Source organism: Scyliorhinus torazame, chromosome 7 (assembly GCF_047496885.1).
Source record: "Scyliorhinus torazame isolate Kashiwa2021f chromosome 7, sScyTor2.1, whole genome shotgun sequence".
Taxonomy (NCBI): Eukaryota; Metazoa; Chordata; class Chondrichthyes; order Carcharhiniformes; family Scyliorhinidae; genus Scyliorhinus; species Scyliorhinus torazame.
In genome coordinates, this window is record NC_092713.1 from 114529502 (window position 1) to 114545681 (window position 16180).

The window sequence follows — 16180 nt, forward strand, 5'->3', positions numbered from 1 at the left end:
TTTTCTGAGTCAAGGAAAGAGCAAATTTATTAACCACAAAATGCAAGGAAAATAATAAAAATGCGATGTCAAGCTTTCGGATCTCATACAGTCATTCAGCACCCACCCTCCCACGTCAGAAGGGGAGGGGAGTTAATGTGTGAAAGAATATCCAGTTAAGTGTCCTTTGATGGCCGATTTGGGTTAGCTGGTTTCTTGAATGTGGTCAGATGTAGAAGATGTAGGAGATCTTGGTATGCTGGTAGGTTTCTGGTAGAGTTGCCTTCTCGTACTGAGTTACACTTCTCCCAAAAGAAACCAGCCTTCAGTTTGCTTCCTCTGCTGAAGACTTTCTTGACACTGACAGGCTAGACATACTTGAAATACTTCACCCCTGGTGTATTTCAGGGAGGATTTGAGTGCGCCTGACTTTCAGCCGTTGTTTCAATATCCAATACTTTGCCTTTTATGTCCCTTCCTAGACCGTTACTAGCTTTGATGGGTGTCTGGATTATAAGAAACGCCTCGCTCTTCACACTCCCCTGAGGGTGATTTGTTTGTTTCTCATCTTCACCTTAGAATACGCCCTTGCACTTCTAAGCAGCTTGCTCGGTCTCAGTTCAGATTGCTGAATTTCCAGTCCGTCGAAAGTTGATATTTTTAAAAATGCAGGGGCATAGACATGTAACAAATTGGACTTGTCCTGGATAATAGCAAAGACATGTTGCACCCAGTAATCAGACATAATTGGGGTGGGGATAGGGGGACATGCCTCCTGTGCCCATTCGAGGACCCCCGCCAAAGGTGTCCTCTCCCACCCAGCCTGTCTATCTCAGAAGCACCCCCTCTTCCCCCACCCACTTAACCTTAACTCCAGCTCTTCATGGTTGATGGTTGGAGACTGGATATAGTCCCAGCAGTGGCCACAGTTCATGGATGGGGCAGGAAGTCCCCCCCCACCCCCTTACACCAATTAACAGCCTGATGTTAGGTGCATGCAGGCAACCCAATGGGGTAGGGGGGACTTTTTTGTTGAGGTTGGGTATTGGGGGAAGCGCAGAGACCCTACACACAAGAAATCCAGCCCACTATTGAAAACAAAACTATTATATTGTGAAGTGCAGACTGCAGAATAGTTAAAGCGATTGCCAATCAGAACATTGTTACCTAATCACAATTTGTTCATCTTACTGTCTCCCTAGTTTCCAATTGTAATGGTGTCTCTTGGTGCATTTTCGACACTCATTTCTCAGGAATAAATTTGCTTTTGAACTGAAGTTTCCAACCCACATCATCAATACCCCATGATGACAACCTTCCAGAGACTATATAGTAAAGTGAGAAATAACAGACAAATTCTTGCAAGGGTCACATGCTGGAAAGCTCAAATAAGCTACCTTTTCTAACCATACTCGCCAGCACAAATCCGGATTTGGGCCTCACGAGATTTAGCAGCCATTAGGCATTCTGCGTCCGTGGCTAACGCAGCCACTAAATTGCGGCCGTTAACTCGGGTTAACTCTCCAAAGATACTGCCAGATTGGTCGAAACAAATTATTTCACTACTCCCCAATTTAATATTGCCACAAAAAGGTTAAACACCTTCTTTCCAGGTTACTTCTTTAATTTTTTGAAACATTATTTACTAATTGCAAATTTTATACAAACACAAACCATAGAAATATGGTTTACAGTAAACCCACAGAAAAATGAAACAAACACAACCAGCTTCCCCAATCATTTACCCACACATCAAATTAATTACAAATAGGCAAATATGCAGGACAACTAAGTACCAAGTTTGAGAAACTTCCAGCTCATCTCTCATAAAAATATTCGATCAGGTTTAAAAATGAAAAAAAGAATTAAACATTTTTTTTAACATAATCTTATTCCATTATAAAACCTTTGGCTAATTTTAAGGAAATCAGTCTTTCAGTTGCACAAAAGGCAGAGTTTTTTTTCATTTGATTAGTGCTGCAGATCCAAAATGTATATTTTACACCACACTGACTCTCAACAGTTTCTTTTTTAAGTTTTCCCCTTCCCCGCAAGGTGCCCCCATCTCCTGAAGGTACTGAGGAATGGTACCACGAGCTTAAATGCAGACCTTATTACAGCTGGCACAGATTCTGCCCTCACATGACATCCTCAATTGCAATTTCCATTAGTTGTGAATTTAATAGTGATCAGGCGGATGAATTCTAGTCGATCTGCCGCCTCCCACAGAGTGGTCAATTTTATTGCTCCCAAGTCACTCGTGGGGCCTTCCAATCTCGGCAAGCTATAACATCAGGTCATTCCATTCCTCAATCAGCCTTCAGTACCACTACGTTCTTTCAAAAAAATTACATTTGTAAAATGAAGAATTCAGACAATAGCACATATCTACAAGAAGAAGAAAAAACAATGAAAAACTTTGAAAAGGAACAAGTAGAGGTCAGGCACTGTACAGCAAATACAGGGAGGAAGTCAAAACCTACTTAAGAATTGCTGGAGTCGTCACTGTATGGAAAATGCAAGAGGGGGTGAGCATCTGCTTAAACATATTCCCCAATTTTATAAATACATTCTCCTCTCATATAAACATATCTGCAAATAGGATTTCACTGTACAGAAAATGCAAAATGCATGAAAATATTTCCTACTTCCATTTCATATATACATAACCCAAGTTTATCCAGGAAATAAATCCATAAATAAATACCTATCTTTTCAACCCCCTGTAGTTTGTCATTTGGAGAGTTTCACCTAATTAAGCTTTCTGTTAAATATTAAACCGTGGCACACTCAGGTAAGTTTATTTACAAACTGTATAAATATAGCTTAGAAGAGGCTATGCTGACAAGTGTGACATCGCAATTATATACAAATGTAAAGAATTGAAGTTTAGCTCTTTCAATCAGTCATTTTCTTTTCTAAGAATAAGTACTGAGTACCATCTGTGCAAAAAAATCCTTTTTTTTAGTTTTGTATAAACTGTAAAACGTTTGGCTAATATAAAAATACACATCTTTTGGATGTTAGAAATTCTCCATCGGTTGACTGCATTTGTAGCAGTATATCCAGTCCTGGCCGTCAGAACAGCTGCACGATCGCAGTGGGGAGCCTACTCATCAAGTGGTTGTGAGGAACACAGCCCGCCTCAGGGTAATCCGTCGTCCTCCATACTGAGAGCAACACGCTGCAGATGAAAGAAAAAAAGTGTCATTTCTTTTTACAGGCAACTGAGGAAATTTAAAACCATGCTTAAAAGGGGGCCCAGCCTGATCCGAGATAGGAGCAGCATCATGAGTGGACATATGAACAGGGAGCCCCTTTGATCTTTGGTAAGATCATGGCTGATCTGATAGTAATCTCGAATCTGCATCCCACCTCCCCCGATAACCTATCCACCCCAGCCTTAGATATTCAAAAACTCTTCAACCACCAACTTCTCAGAGTTCCCAAAGACTCACGACACTCAGACAGATTTTCGCCTCATTTGTGTTTTAAATGGGCGACCCCTTATCTTTAAACAGAACATACTTAACTTAGTGTCGGCGCAAACAATTTGATGAGCAACGTTTTATTTATATATTTTATACAATGTAAATATTGCAAAAAAGCACATGAAGATAATGTAAGAGCTCCTTCACAAAGACCTTTTACGATCCACTGCCAATGGTGTCCAGGCATAAAAGAGAAAACCTGACCAACACCAAAATGTATTTGGTCATTTGTTAAATACCTTAACAGCGGATCTGGGACCTTGAGGCTCGCACAAAGTCAATCCAGGTACTTTTCACACTTCCTCCACCAACGATGAACAGTGGCAGCCATGTATACCATCTACAAGATGCGCTACAGGAACTCACCAAGATTCCTTAGACAACCCCTTCCAAACCCACCACCACTACCATCTAGAAGGACAAGAGCAGCAGATACCCACCACCTGCAGGTTCTCCTCCAAGTCATTTACCACCATACTGACTTGGAAATCCAACGCTGCTAAACACTGCTGGTTTGCACAAGGCAGGAATCAGTGATGTGACAAATCTGTTTCGGGCAATTCCTGACAGATGTTCAGCGGGAGAGAAAATACTTACAGCAGGGTACACATGGCCAATCTGCCCATTTCTCTCAATGTGAGTCTCCTCCACTTCCTCTTCTTCTGTAGTTTTCCTATAGACGGGATTATCAAAATTCATACTCTTTGTGTTCTTCTTTCTCCAGTTCCTCCAGATTAGGAAGCCACCCAGGCCGACCAAACCAATGATCACTTAAAGAAAGAGTTACAAAAGATACCAGTTCAGTGAACTCAGATAAACTATGGTGTGGAGATGCCGGCGTTGGACTGGGGTGAGCACAGTAAGAAGTCTTACAACACCAGGTTAAAGTCCAACAGGTTTGTTTCGATATCACTAACTTTCAGAGCGCTGCTCCTTCCTCAGGTGAATGAAGAGGTATGTTCCAGAAACATATATATAGACAAATTCAAAGATGCCAGATAAAGCTTGGAATGAGAGCATTAGCAGGTGATTAAATCTTTACAGATCCAGAGATGGGGTAACCCCAGGTTAAAGAGGTGTGAATTGTGTCAAGCCAGGATAGTTGGTAGGATTTCGCCGGCCAGATGGTGGGGGATGAATGTAATGCGACATGAATCCCAGGTCCCGGTTGAGGCCGCACTCATGTGTGCGGAACTTGGCTATAGGTTTCTACTCGGCGATTCTGAAGGCCGCCTTGGAGAACGCTTACCCGGAGATCAGAGGCTGAATGCCCTCGACTGCTGAAGTGTTCCCCGACTGGAAGGGAACATTCCTGCCTGGTGATTGTCGCGCGATGTCCGTTCATTCGTTGTCGCAGCGTCTGCATGGTCTTGCCAATGTACCACGCTTCGGGACATCCAATGGTTTGTTTGAGGTTGCGCGGTTGTTTGAAGGCAAGTAGTGGGGGTGTGGGGATGACCTTGGCAAGATGTTCATCTTCATCGATGACATGTTGAAGGCTGTGAAGAAGATGTCGTAGTTTCTCCGCTCCGGGAAAGTACTGGACAACGAAGGGTATTCTGTCGGTTGTGTCCCATGTTTGTCTCCTGAGGAGGTCGGCACAGTTTTTTGCTGTGGCGCGTTGGAACTGTCGATCGATGAGTCGAGCGCCATATCCCGTTCGTACGAGGGCATCTTTCAATGTCCGTAGATGTCTGTTACGCTCCTCCTCGTCTGAGCAGATCCTGTGTATACGGAGAGCTTGTCCATAGGGGATGGCTTCTTTAATGTGTTTAGGGTGGAAGCTGGAGAAGTGGAGCATCGTGAGGTTATCCGTGGGTTTGTGGTAAAGCGAAGTGCTGAGGTGACCGTCCTTGATGGAGACGAGTGTGTCCAAGAATGCAACTGATTTTGGAGAGTAGTCCATGGTGAGTCTGATGGTTGGATGGAACTTATTGATGTCATCGTGTAGTCGTTTCAGTGATTCTTCGCGGTGGGTCCAAAGGAAAAAAATGTCATTGATGTATCCGGTGTATAACGTTGGTTGAAGGTCCTGTGTGGTGAGTAGGTCTTGTTCAAACTTGTGCATGAAGATGTTGGCGTATTGGGGTGCGAATTTGGTCCCCATGGCTGTTCCGTGAGTCTGGATGAAGAACTTGTTGTCGAAGGCGAAGACGCTGTGATCCAGAATGAAGCGGATGAGTTGCAGAATTGCGTCTGGAGATTGGCAGTTGTCGGAGTTGAGTACTGAGGCTGTTGCAGCAATGCCATCGCCATGGGGAATGAGTGCCGAGACATCCATTGTGACGAGGAATGTTCCTGGTTCAACTGGTCCATGGGTGCTGAGTTTCTGTAGGAAGTCCGTTGTGTCGTGACAGAAGCTGGGCAACCTTGTATGATGGGTTTCAAGATGCCCTCGATGTAGCCAGAGAGGTTCGCACACAGGGTCCCATTGCCTGAAACGATAGGACGGCCTGGTGTGTTGGCCTTGTGTATTTTCGGGAGGCAGTAGAGATCTCCAATACGTGGGATGAGAGCACGTAGGGTGCTCTGAAGATCTGGATCCAAGGTCTTGATCAGTCTGTTAAGTTGGCGGATGTGTTCCTCGGTCGGATCTGCGGGTAACTGTCTGTAGTGTTCTTGGTTGTTGAGTTGTCGGTATACTTCTTTGCAGTAGTCCGTTCTGTTCAGTATGACAATGGCCCCTCCTTTGTCTGCTGGTTTGATGACGATGCTGCGGTTGGTCTTGAGAGCGCAGATGGCGTTGCGTTGTGCTTGGGTGATGTTCGGGGCTGTCTTGTGAATGCGACTGATGAATCTGGCATTGACGCGACTCCTGACGGCTTGAGCATACATGTCAAGTCTAGGGCAGCGGCCTTCCGGAGGGGTCCAATTCGACTCTTTCCTCTTCGGTTGCCGCACCGCAGATCTCTCGGTCTGCTGTTCCGGTTCATTGGTAGTCTGCTTGGGTTCGCTGTTGGCCTCTTGGGGTCTGTGGAAGAATTCCCGGAGCCTCATTCACCTGATGAATTCCTCCGTGTCTGCCGCGAGACTGATAGGGTCCATTTTGGTGGTGGTGCAGAAATTGAGCCCTCTGCTGAGGACTTCGATTTCGTCTGGTTGAAGGGTGTAGTCCGACAAGTTGACAATAGATTTCCCTGTATTGTTTTCCACTGTGGTACCGGGGGTGGCTTGGTTGCTGCTGGTGGTGATGCAGAGTTTCTCAAGCTTCCTGTTCTTGGTGTGCATATAGGTGGCATAGTATTGTTGTCTCATCTGTTTGGCGGTGTTCCGCAGCTGGTCTGCTGCATCCTGAGCGCAAGTTGAGAATATGGCCTCTATCTTGGTTCCCAGGTGTCTATATATGTTACTGGAACATACCTCTTCATTCAACTGAGGAAGGAGCAGAGCTCCGAAAGCTAGTGTTTGAAACAAGCCTGTTGGACTTTAACCTGGTGTAGTAAGACTTCTTACTGTGCTCACCCCAGTCCAACGCCGGCATCTCCACAGCAGAGATTAGTATGGGATTGATCAGCCAATGGTAATGCATCATGTGGAGGAAGAAAACGAAGCTCAGGTGTATAACTATCATCAGTACAAATGGCTGGTTCATTCTAACAACTTTGACTAACTCAAGGTTTAATCAATGATCAGTATGAGACACTATTTTTTCAATTCAATGCCATGGTTTGATCGAGGGTTAGGTTTCAGCTGCAATCAGGGAATGGGGGGGAGAATCCAACCATAATTGGACTTGAGGTTGAGGGAAGGAAAGAGAGCTCGGGACAAGGTAGGCCCCAGCAGAAATTCACACAGATGTAACTCAAGAATATCGCCTGTGGTCTCTTCCAGCCAGTCCCAGTAAATGCTTCCCACCTAGATTAAACTGTTGAATTCCAGAGGGTTTGGGACTCAATCCCACATTAATATCACAGTATACCACTATAACATCTCCAGGCTACAACTATTGAACTTAATGTAGACCCACCGGCCTGTGGCGGGAGCGTCAGCCGAGATCAAAGGCAGCAAAGATGAAATGATATCGGGAATTGGATCGGGCAGTGATGGAGGGCAAAATGGTGTCGGGCAGTGATAGCGTGAGGGCGAAATGGTGTCGGGCAGTGATGGAGTGAGAGCGAAATGGTGTCGGGCAGTGATGGACAGAGGGCAAAATGGTGTCAGGCAGTGATGGACAGAGGGCAAAATGGTGTCAGGCAGTGATGGAGTGAGGGCGAAATGGTGTCGGGCAGTGATGGAGTGAGAGCGAAATGGTGTCGGGCAGTGATGGACAGAGGGCAAAATGGTGTCAGGCAGTGATGGACAGTGGGCGAAATGGTGTCAGGCAGTGATGGAGTGAGGGCGAAATGGTGTCGGGTAGTGATGGAGAGAGGGCGAAATGGTGTCAGGCACTGATGGAGTGAGGGCGAAATGGTGTCGGGCAGTGATGGAGAGAGGGCGAAATGGTGTCGGGCAGTGATGGAGTGAGGGCGAATTGGTGTCGGGCAGTGATGGAGTGAGGGCGAAATGGTGGCGGGCAGTGATGGAGAGAGGGCGAAATGGTATCGGGTAGTGATGGAGTGAGAGCGAAATGGTGTCGGGCAGTGATGGAGTGAGGGCGAAATGGTGGCGGGCAGTGATGGAGTGAGAGCGAAATGGTATCGGGTAGTGATGGAGTGAGTGCGAAATGGTGTCGGGCAGTGATGGAGTGAGGGCGAAATGGTCCGGGCAGTGTTGGAGAGAGAGCGAAATGGTATCGGGTAGTGATGGAGTGAGAGCGAAATGGAGTTTGGCAGTGATGGAGAGAGAGCGAAATGGTGTCGGGCAGTGATGGAGTGAGAGCGAAATGGTGTCGGGCAGTGATGGACAGAGGGCAAAATGGTGTCGGGCAGTGATGGAGTGAGGGCGAAATGGTGTCGGGTAGTGATGGAGTGAGAGTGAAATGGTGTCGGGCAGTGACGGAGTGAGGGCAAAATGGTGTCGGGCAGTGATGGAGTGAGGGCGAAATGGTGTCGGGCAGTGATGGAGTGAGAGTGAAATGGTGTCGGGCAGTGATGGACAGAGGGCAAAATGGTGTCAGGCAGTGATGGAGTGAGGGCAAAATGGTGTCGGGCAGTGATGGAGTGAGAGCGAAATGGTGTCGGGCAGTGATGGACAGAGGGCAAAATGGTGTCGGGCAGTGATGGAGTGAGGGCGAAATGGTGTCGGGCAGTGATGGAGTGAGAGCGAAATGGTGTCGGGCAGTGATGGACAGAGGGCAAAATGGTGTCGGGCAGTGATGGACAGTGGGCGAAATGGTGTCAGGCAGTGATGGAGTGAGGGCGAAATGGTGTCGGGTAGTGATGGAGAGAGGGCGAAATGGTGTCAGGCAGTGATGGAGTGAGGGCGAAATGGTGTCGGGCAGTGATGGAGAGAGGGCAAAATGGTGTCGGGCAGTGATGGAGTGAGGGCGAAATGGTTTCGGGTAGTGACGGAGTGAGGGCAAAATGGTGTCGGATAGTGATGGAGAGAGAGCGAAATGGTATCGGGTAGTGATGGAGAGAGAGCGAAATGGTATCGGGTAGTGATGGAGTGAGAGCGAAATGGTGTTTGGCAGTGATGGAGTGAGGGCGAAATGGTGTCGGGTAGTGACGGAGTGAGGGCAAAATGGTGTCGGATAGTGATGTAGAGAGGGCGAAATGGTATCGGGCAGTGATGGAGAGCGAAATGGTATCGGGCAGTGATGGAGAGCGAAATGGTATCGGGCAGTGATGGAGAGAGGGCGAAATGGTGTCGGGTAGTGATGGAGTGAGGGCGAAATGGTATCGGGATGTGATGGAGAGCGAAATGGTATCGGGCAGTGATGGAGAGAGGGCGAAATGGTGTCGGGCAGTAATGGAGAGACAGCGAAATGGTATCGGGTAGTGATGGAGTGAGGGCGAAATGGTGTCGGGTAGTGATGGAGTGAGGGCGAAATGGTGTTTGGCAGTGATGGAGAGAGAGCGAAATGGTGTCGGGCAGTGATGGAGTGAGGGCGAAATGGTGTCGGGGAGTGACGGAGTGAGGGCGAAATGGTGTCGGATAGTGATGGAGAGAGGGCGAAATGGTATCGGGCAGTGATGGAGAGCGAAATGGTATCGAGCAGTGATGGAGAGAGGGCGAAATGGTGTCGGGTAGTGATGGACAGAGGGCAAAATGGTGTCGGGCAGTGATGGAGAGCGAAATGGTATCGGGCAGTGATGGAGAGAGGGCAAAATGGTGTTGGGTAGTGATGGAGTGAGGGCGAAATGGTGTCGGGCAGTGATGGAGAGAGAGTGAAATGGTATCGGGTAGTGATGGAGTGAGGGCGAAATGGTATCGGGTAGTGATGGAGAGAGGGCGAAATGGTGTCGGGCAGTGATGGAGAGAGGGCGAAATGGTATCGGGTAGTGATGGAGAGAGAGCGAAATGGTGCCGGGCAGTGATGGAGTGAGAACGAAATGGTGTCGCGTAGTGATGGAGTGAGGGCGAAATGGTATCGGGCAGTGCTGGAGAGAGGGCGAAATGGTATTGGGCAGTGATGGAGTGAGGGCGAAATGGTGTCGGGTAGTGATGGAGAGAGAGCGAAATGGTGTCGGGCAGTGATGGAGTGAGAGCGAAATGGTGTCGGGTAGTGATGGAGAGAGAGCGAAATGGTGTCGGGCAGTGATGGAGTGAGGGCGAAATGGTGTCGGGTAGTGATGGAGAGAGGGCGAAATGGTGTCGGGCAGTGATGAAGTGAGGGTGAAATGGTGTCGGGTAGTGATGGAGAGAGAGCGAAATGGTGTCGTGCAGTGATGGAGTGAGAGCCAAATGGTATTGGGTAGTGATGGAGTGAGGGTGAAATGGTATCGGGTAGTGATGGAGTGAGGGCGAAATGGTATCGGGTAGTGATGGAGAGAGGGCGAAATGGTGTCGGGCAGTGATGGAGAGAGGGCGAAATGGTATCGGGTAGTGATGGAGAGAGAGCGAAATGGTGCCGGGTAGTGATGGAGTGAGGGCGAAATGGTATCGGGTAGTGATGGAGAGAGGGCGAAATGGTGTCGGGCAGTGATGGAGAGAGGGCGAAATGGTATCGGGTAGTGATGGAGAGAGAGCGAAATGGTGCCGGGCAGTGATGGAGTGAGGGCGAAATGGTGTCGGGCAGTGATGGAGAGTGAGGGAAATGGTATTGGGTAGTGATGGAGTGAGGGCGAAATGGTGTCGGGCAGTGATGGAGTGAGAGCGAAATGGTGTCGGGCAGTGATGGACAGAGGGCAAAATGGTATCGGGTAGTGATGGAGAGAGAGCGAAATGTGCCGGGTAGTGATGGAGTGAGGGCGAAATGGTATCGGGTAGGGATGGAGAGAGGGCGAAATGATGTCGGGCAGTGATGGAGAGAGGGCAAAATGGAATCGGGTAGTGATGGAGAGAGAGCGAAATGGTGCCGGGCAGTGATGGAGTGAGAGCGAAATGGTGTCGGGCAGTGATGGAGAGTGAGCGAAATGGTATCGGGTAGTGATGGAGTGAGGGCGAAATGGTGTCGGGCAGTGTTGGAGTGAGGGCGAAATGGTGTCGGGCAGTGATGGAGTGAGGGCGAAATGGTATCGGGCAGCGATGGACAGAGGGCAAAATGGTGTCGGGCAGTGATGGACAGTGGGCGAAATGGTGTCGGGCAGTGTTGGAGTGAGGGCGAAATGGTGTCGGGCAGTGATGGAGTGAGGGTGAAATGGTGTCGGGCAGTGATGGAGTGAGAGCGAAATGGTGTCGGGCAGTGATGGACAGAGGGCAAAATGGTGTCGGGCAGTGATGGAGTGAGGGCGAAATGGTGTCGGGCAGTGATGGAGTGAGGGCAAAATGGTATCGGGCAGCGATGGAGAGAGGGCGAAATGGTGTCGGGCAGTAATGGAGAGAGGGCGAAATGGAGAGAGAGCGAAATGGTATCGGGTAGTGATGGAGTGAGGGCGAAATGGTGTCGGGCAGTGATGGAGAGAGAGCGAAATGGTGTCGGGCAGTGATGGAGTGAGGGTGAAATGGTATCGGGTAGTGATGGAGTGAGGGCGAAATGGTGTCGGGCAGTAATGGAGAGAGGGCGAAATGGTGTCGGGCAGTGATGGAGAGAGGGCGAAACTGTATCGTGTAGTGATGGAGAGAGAGCGAAATGATGCCGGGTAGTGATGGAGAGAGGGCAAAATGGTATCGGGTAGTGATGGAGTGAGAGCCAAATGGTTTCGGGTAGTGATGGAGAGAGGGCGAAATGGTATCGGGTGGTGATGGAGAGAGAGCGAAATGGTGTTTGGCAGTGATGGAGAGAGGGCGAAATGGTATCGGGCAGTGATGGAGAGAGGGAAAAATGGTATCGGGTAGTGATAGAGAGAGGGCGAAATGGCACCGGGCAGTGATGGAGAGAGGGCGAAATGGTGTCGGGCAGTGATGGAGAGAGGGCGAAATGGTGTCGGGCAGTGATGGACAGAGGGCGAAATGGTGTCGGGTAGTGATGGAGTGAGGGCGAAATGGTGCCGGGCAGTGATGGAGTGAGGGCGAAATGGTGTCGGGCAGTGATGGAGAGAGGGCGCAATGGTGTCGGGTAGTGATGGAGAGAGGGCGAAATGGTATCGGGTAATGATGGAGAGAGGGCGAAATGGTGTCGGGCAGTGATGGACAGAGGGCAAAATGGTGTCGGGCAGTGATGGACAGTGGGAGAAATGGTGTCGGGCAGTGATGGAGTGAGAGCGAAATGGTGTCGGGCAGTGATGGAGAGAGAGCGAAATGGTGTCAGGCAGTGATGGAGTGAGGGCGAAATGGTGTCGGGCAGTGATGTAGAGAGGGCGAAATGGTGTCGGACAGTGATGGAGTGAGGGCGAAATGGTGTCGGGCAGTGATGGAGTGAGGGCGAAATGGTGGCGGGCAGTGATGGAGAGAGGGCGATATGGTATCGGGTAGTGATGGAGTGAGGGCGAAATGGTATCGGGCAGTGATGGAGTGAGGGTGAAATGGTGCCGGGTAGTGATGGAGAGAGAGCGAAATGGTGTCGGGCAGTGATGGAGTGAGAGCGAAATGGTGTCGGGTAGTGATGGAGAGAGAGCGAAATGGTGTCGGGCAGTGATGGAGTGAGGGCGAAATGGTGTCGGGTAGTGATGGAGAGAGGGCGAAATGGTGTCGGGCAGTGATGGAGTGAGGGCGAAATGGTGTCGGGTAGTGATGGAGAGAGAGCGAAATGGTGTCGTGCAGTGATGGAGTGAGAGCCAAATGGTATTGGGTAGTGATGGAGTGAGGGTGAAATGGTATCGGGTAGTGATGGAGTGAGGGCGAAATGGTATCGGGTAGTGATGGAGAGAGGGCGAAATGGTGTCGGGCAGTGATGGAGAGAGGGCGAAATGGTATCGGGTAGTGATGGAGAGAGAGCGAAATGGTGCCGGGTAGTGATGGAGTGAGGGCGAAATGGTATCGGGTAGTGATGGAGAGAGGGCGAAATGGTGTCGGGCAGTGATGGAGAGAGGGCGAAATGGTATCGGGTAGTGATGGAGAGAGAGCGAAATGGTGCCGGGCAGTGATGGAGTGAGGGCGAAATGGTGTCGGGCAGTGATGGAGAGTGAGGGAAATGGTATTGGGTAGTGATGGAGTGAGGGCGAAATGGTGTCGGGCAGTGATGGAGTGAGAGCGAAATGGTGTCGGGCAGTGATGGACAGAGGGCAAAATGGTATCGGGTAGTGATGGAGAGAGAGCGAAATGTGCCGGGTAGTGATGGAGTGAGGGCGCAATGGTATCGGGTAGTGATGGAGAGAGGGCGAAATGATGTCGGGCAGTGATGGAGAGAGGGCAAAATGGTATCGGGTAGTGATGGAGAGAGAGCGAAATGGTGCCGGGCAGTGATGGAGTGAGAGCGAAATGGTGTCGGGCAGTGATGGAGAGTGAGCGAAATGGTATCGGGTAGTGATGGAGTGAGGGCGAAATGGTGTCGGGCAGTGTCGGAGTGAGGGCGAAATGGTGTCGGGCAGTGTTGGAGTGAGGGCGAAATGGTGTCGGGCAGTGATGGAGTGAGGGCGAAATGGTATCGGGCAGCGATGGACAGAGGGCAAAATGGTGTCGGGCAGTGATGGACAGTGGGCGAAATGGTGTCGGGCAGTGTTGGAGTGAGGGCGAAATGGTGTCGGGCAGTGATGGACAGAGGGCAAAATGGTGTCGGGCAGTGATGGAGTGAGAGCGAAATGGTGTCGGGCAGTGATGGACAGAGGGCAAAATGGTGTCGGGCAGTGATGGAGTGAGGGCGAAATGGTGTCGGGCAGTGATGGAGTGAGGGCGAAATGGTATCGGGCAGCGATGGAGAGAGGGCGAAATGGTGTCGGGCAGTAATGGAGAGAGGGCGAAATGGAGAGAGAGCGAAATGGTATCGGGTAGTGATGGAGTGAGGGCGAAATGGTGTCGGGCAGTGATGGAGAGAGAGCGAAATGGTGTCGGGCAGTGATGGAGTGAGGGTGAAATGGTATCGGGTAGTGATGGAGTGAGGGCGAAATGGTGTCGGGCAGTAATGGAGAGAGGGCGAAATGGTGTCGGGCAGTGATGGAGAGAGGGCGAAACTGTATCGTGTAGTGATGGAGAGAGAGCGAAATGATGCCGGGTAGTGATGGAGAGACGGCAAAATGGTATCGGGTAGTGATGGAGTGAGAGCCAAATGGTTTCGGGTAGTGATGGAGAGAGGGCGAAATGGTATCGGGTGGTGATGGAGAGAGAGCGAAATGGTGTTTGGCAGTGATGGAGAGAGGGCGAAATGGTATCGGGCAGTGATGGAGAGAGGGAAAAATGGTATCGGGTAGTGATAGAGAGAGGGCGAAATGGCACCGGGCAGTGATGGAGTGAGGGCGAAATGGTGTCGGGCAGTGATGGAGAGAGGGCGAAATGGTGTCGGGTAGTGATGGAGAGAGGGCGAAATGGTATCGGGTAATGATGGAGAGAGGGCGAAATGGTGTCGGGCAGTGATGGACAGAGGGCAAAATGGTGTCGGGCAGTGATGGACAGTGGGCGAAATGGTGTCGGGCAGTGATGGAGTGAGAGCGAAATGGTGTCGGGCAGTGATGGAGAGAGAGCGAAATGGTGTCAGGCAGTGATGGAGTGAGGGCGAAATGGTGTCGGGCAGTGATGTAGAGAGGGCGAAATGGTGTCGGACAGTGATGGAGTGAGGGCGAAATGGTGTCGGGCAGTGATGGAGTGAGGGTGAAATGGTGGCGGGCAGTGATGGAGAGAGGGCGATATGGTATCGGGTAGTGATGGAGTGAGGGCGAAATGGTATCGGGCAGTGATGGAGTGAGAGTGAAATGGTATCGGGCAGTGATGGAGTGAGGGCGAAATGGTGCCGGGCAGTAATGGAGTGAGGGCTAAATGGTATCGGGTAGTGATGGACAGAGGGCAAAATGGTGTCGGGCAGTGATGGAGTGAGGGCGAAATGGTATCGGGTAGTGATGGACAGAGGGCGAAATGGTGTCGGGCAGTGATGGAGTGAGGGCGAAATGGTATCGGGCAGTGATGGAGTGAGGGCGAAATGGTATCGGGCAGTGATGGAGTGAGAGCGAAATGGTATCGGGTAGTGATGGACAGAGGGCAAAATGGTGTCGGGCAGTGATGGAGTGAGGGCGAAATGGTGCCGGGCAGTAATGGAGTGAGGGCAAAATGGTGTTGGGCAGTGATGGAGTGAGGGCGAAATGGTATCGGGCAGTGATGGAGTGAGAGCGAAATGGTATCGGGTAGTGATGGACAGAGGGCAAAATGGTGTCGGGTAGTGATGGAGAGAGAGCGAAATGGTGTCGGGCAATGATGGAGTGAGGGCGAAATGGTGTCGGGTAGTGATGGAGAGAGGGCGAAATGGTGTCGGGCAGTGATGGAGTGAGGGCGAAATGGTGTCGGGTAGTGATGGAGAGAGAGCGAAATGGTGTCGTGCAGTGATTGAGTGAGAGCCAAATGGTATTGGGTAGTGATGGAGTGAGGGTGAAATGGTATCGGGTAGTGATGGAGTGAGGGCGAAATGGTATCGGGTAGTGATGGAGAGAGGGCGAAATGGTGTCGGGCAGTGATGGAGAGAGGGCGAAATGGTATCGGGTAGTGATGGAGAGAGAGCGAAATGGTGCCGGGTAGTGATGGAGTGAGGGCGAAATGGTATCGGGTAGTGATGGAGAGAGGGCGAAATGGTGTCGGGCAGTGATGGAGAGAGGGCGAAATGGTATCGGGTAGTGATGGAGAGAGAGCGAAATGGTGCCGGGCAGTGATGGAGTGAGGGCGAAATGCTGTCGGGCAGTGATGGAGAGTGAGGGAAATGGTATTGGGTAGTGATGGAGTGAGGGCGAAATGGTGTCGGGCAGTGATGGAGTGAGAGCGAAATGGTGTCGGGCAGTGATGGACAGAGGGCAAAATGGTATCGGGTAGTGATGGAGAGAGAGCGAAATGGTGCCGGGTAGTGATGGAGTGAGGGCGAAATGGTATCGGGTAGTGATGGAGAGAGGGCGAAATGATGTCGGGCAGTGATGGAGAGAGGGCGAAATGGTATCGGGTAGTGATGGAGAGAGAGCGAAATGGTGCCGGGCAGTGATGGAGTGAGAGCGAAATGGTGTCGGGCAGTGATGGAGAGTGAGCGAAATGGTATCGGGTAGTGATGGAGTGAGGGCGAAATGGTGTCGGGCAGTGATGGAGTGAGAGCGAAATGGTGTCGGGCAGTGATGGACAGAGGGCAAAATGGTGTCGGGCAGTGTTGGAGTGAGGGCGAAATGGTG

The 16180-nt window shown here is 50.5% G+C and overlaps 1 protein-coding gene across 5 annotated transcripts in view; it reads right to left on the minus strand.

Moving 5' to 3' along the window:
• lrp8 (low density lipoprotein receptor-related protein 8, apolipoprotein e receptor) overlaps positions 1-16180 on the minus strand; it is a 190619-nt gene continuing 174439 nt past the window's right edge. For all 5 annotated transcript variants that reach the window (XM_072511292.1, XM_072511291.1, XM_072511290.1 and 2 more), the window contains 2 exons: positions 4068-4240; positions 1-3163 (listed from right to left, as the gene is read on the minus strand). In XM_072511292.1, the coding sequence (XP_072367393.1) occupies positions 3125-3163; positions 4068-4240 (212 nt within the window). In that variant the 3' untranslated portion in view covers positions 1-3124. The remainder of the gene's footprint in view (positions 3164-4067; positions 4241-16180) is intronic.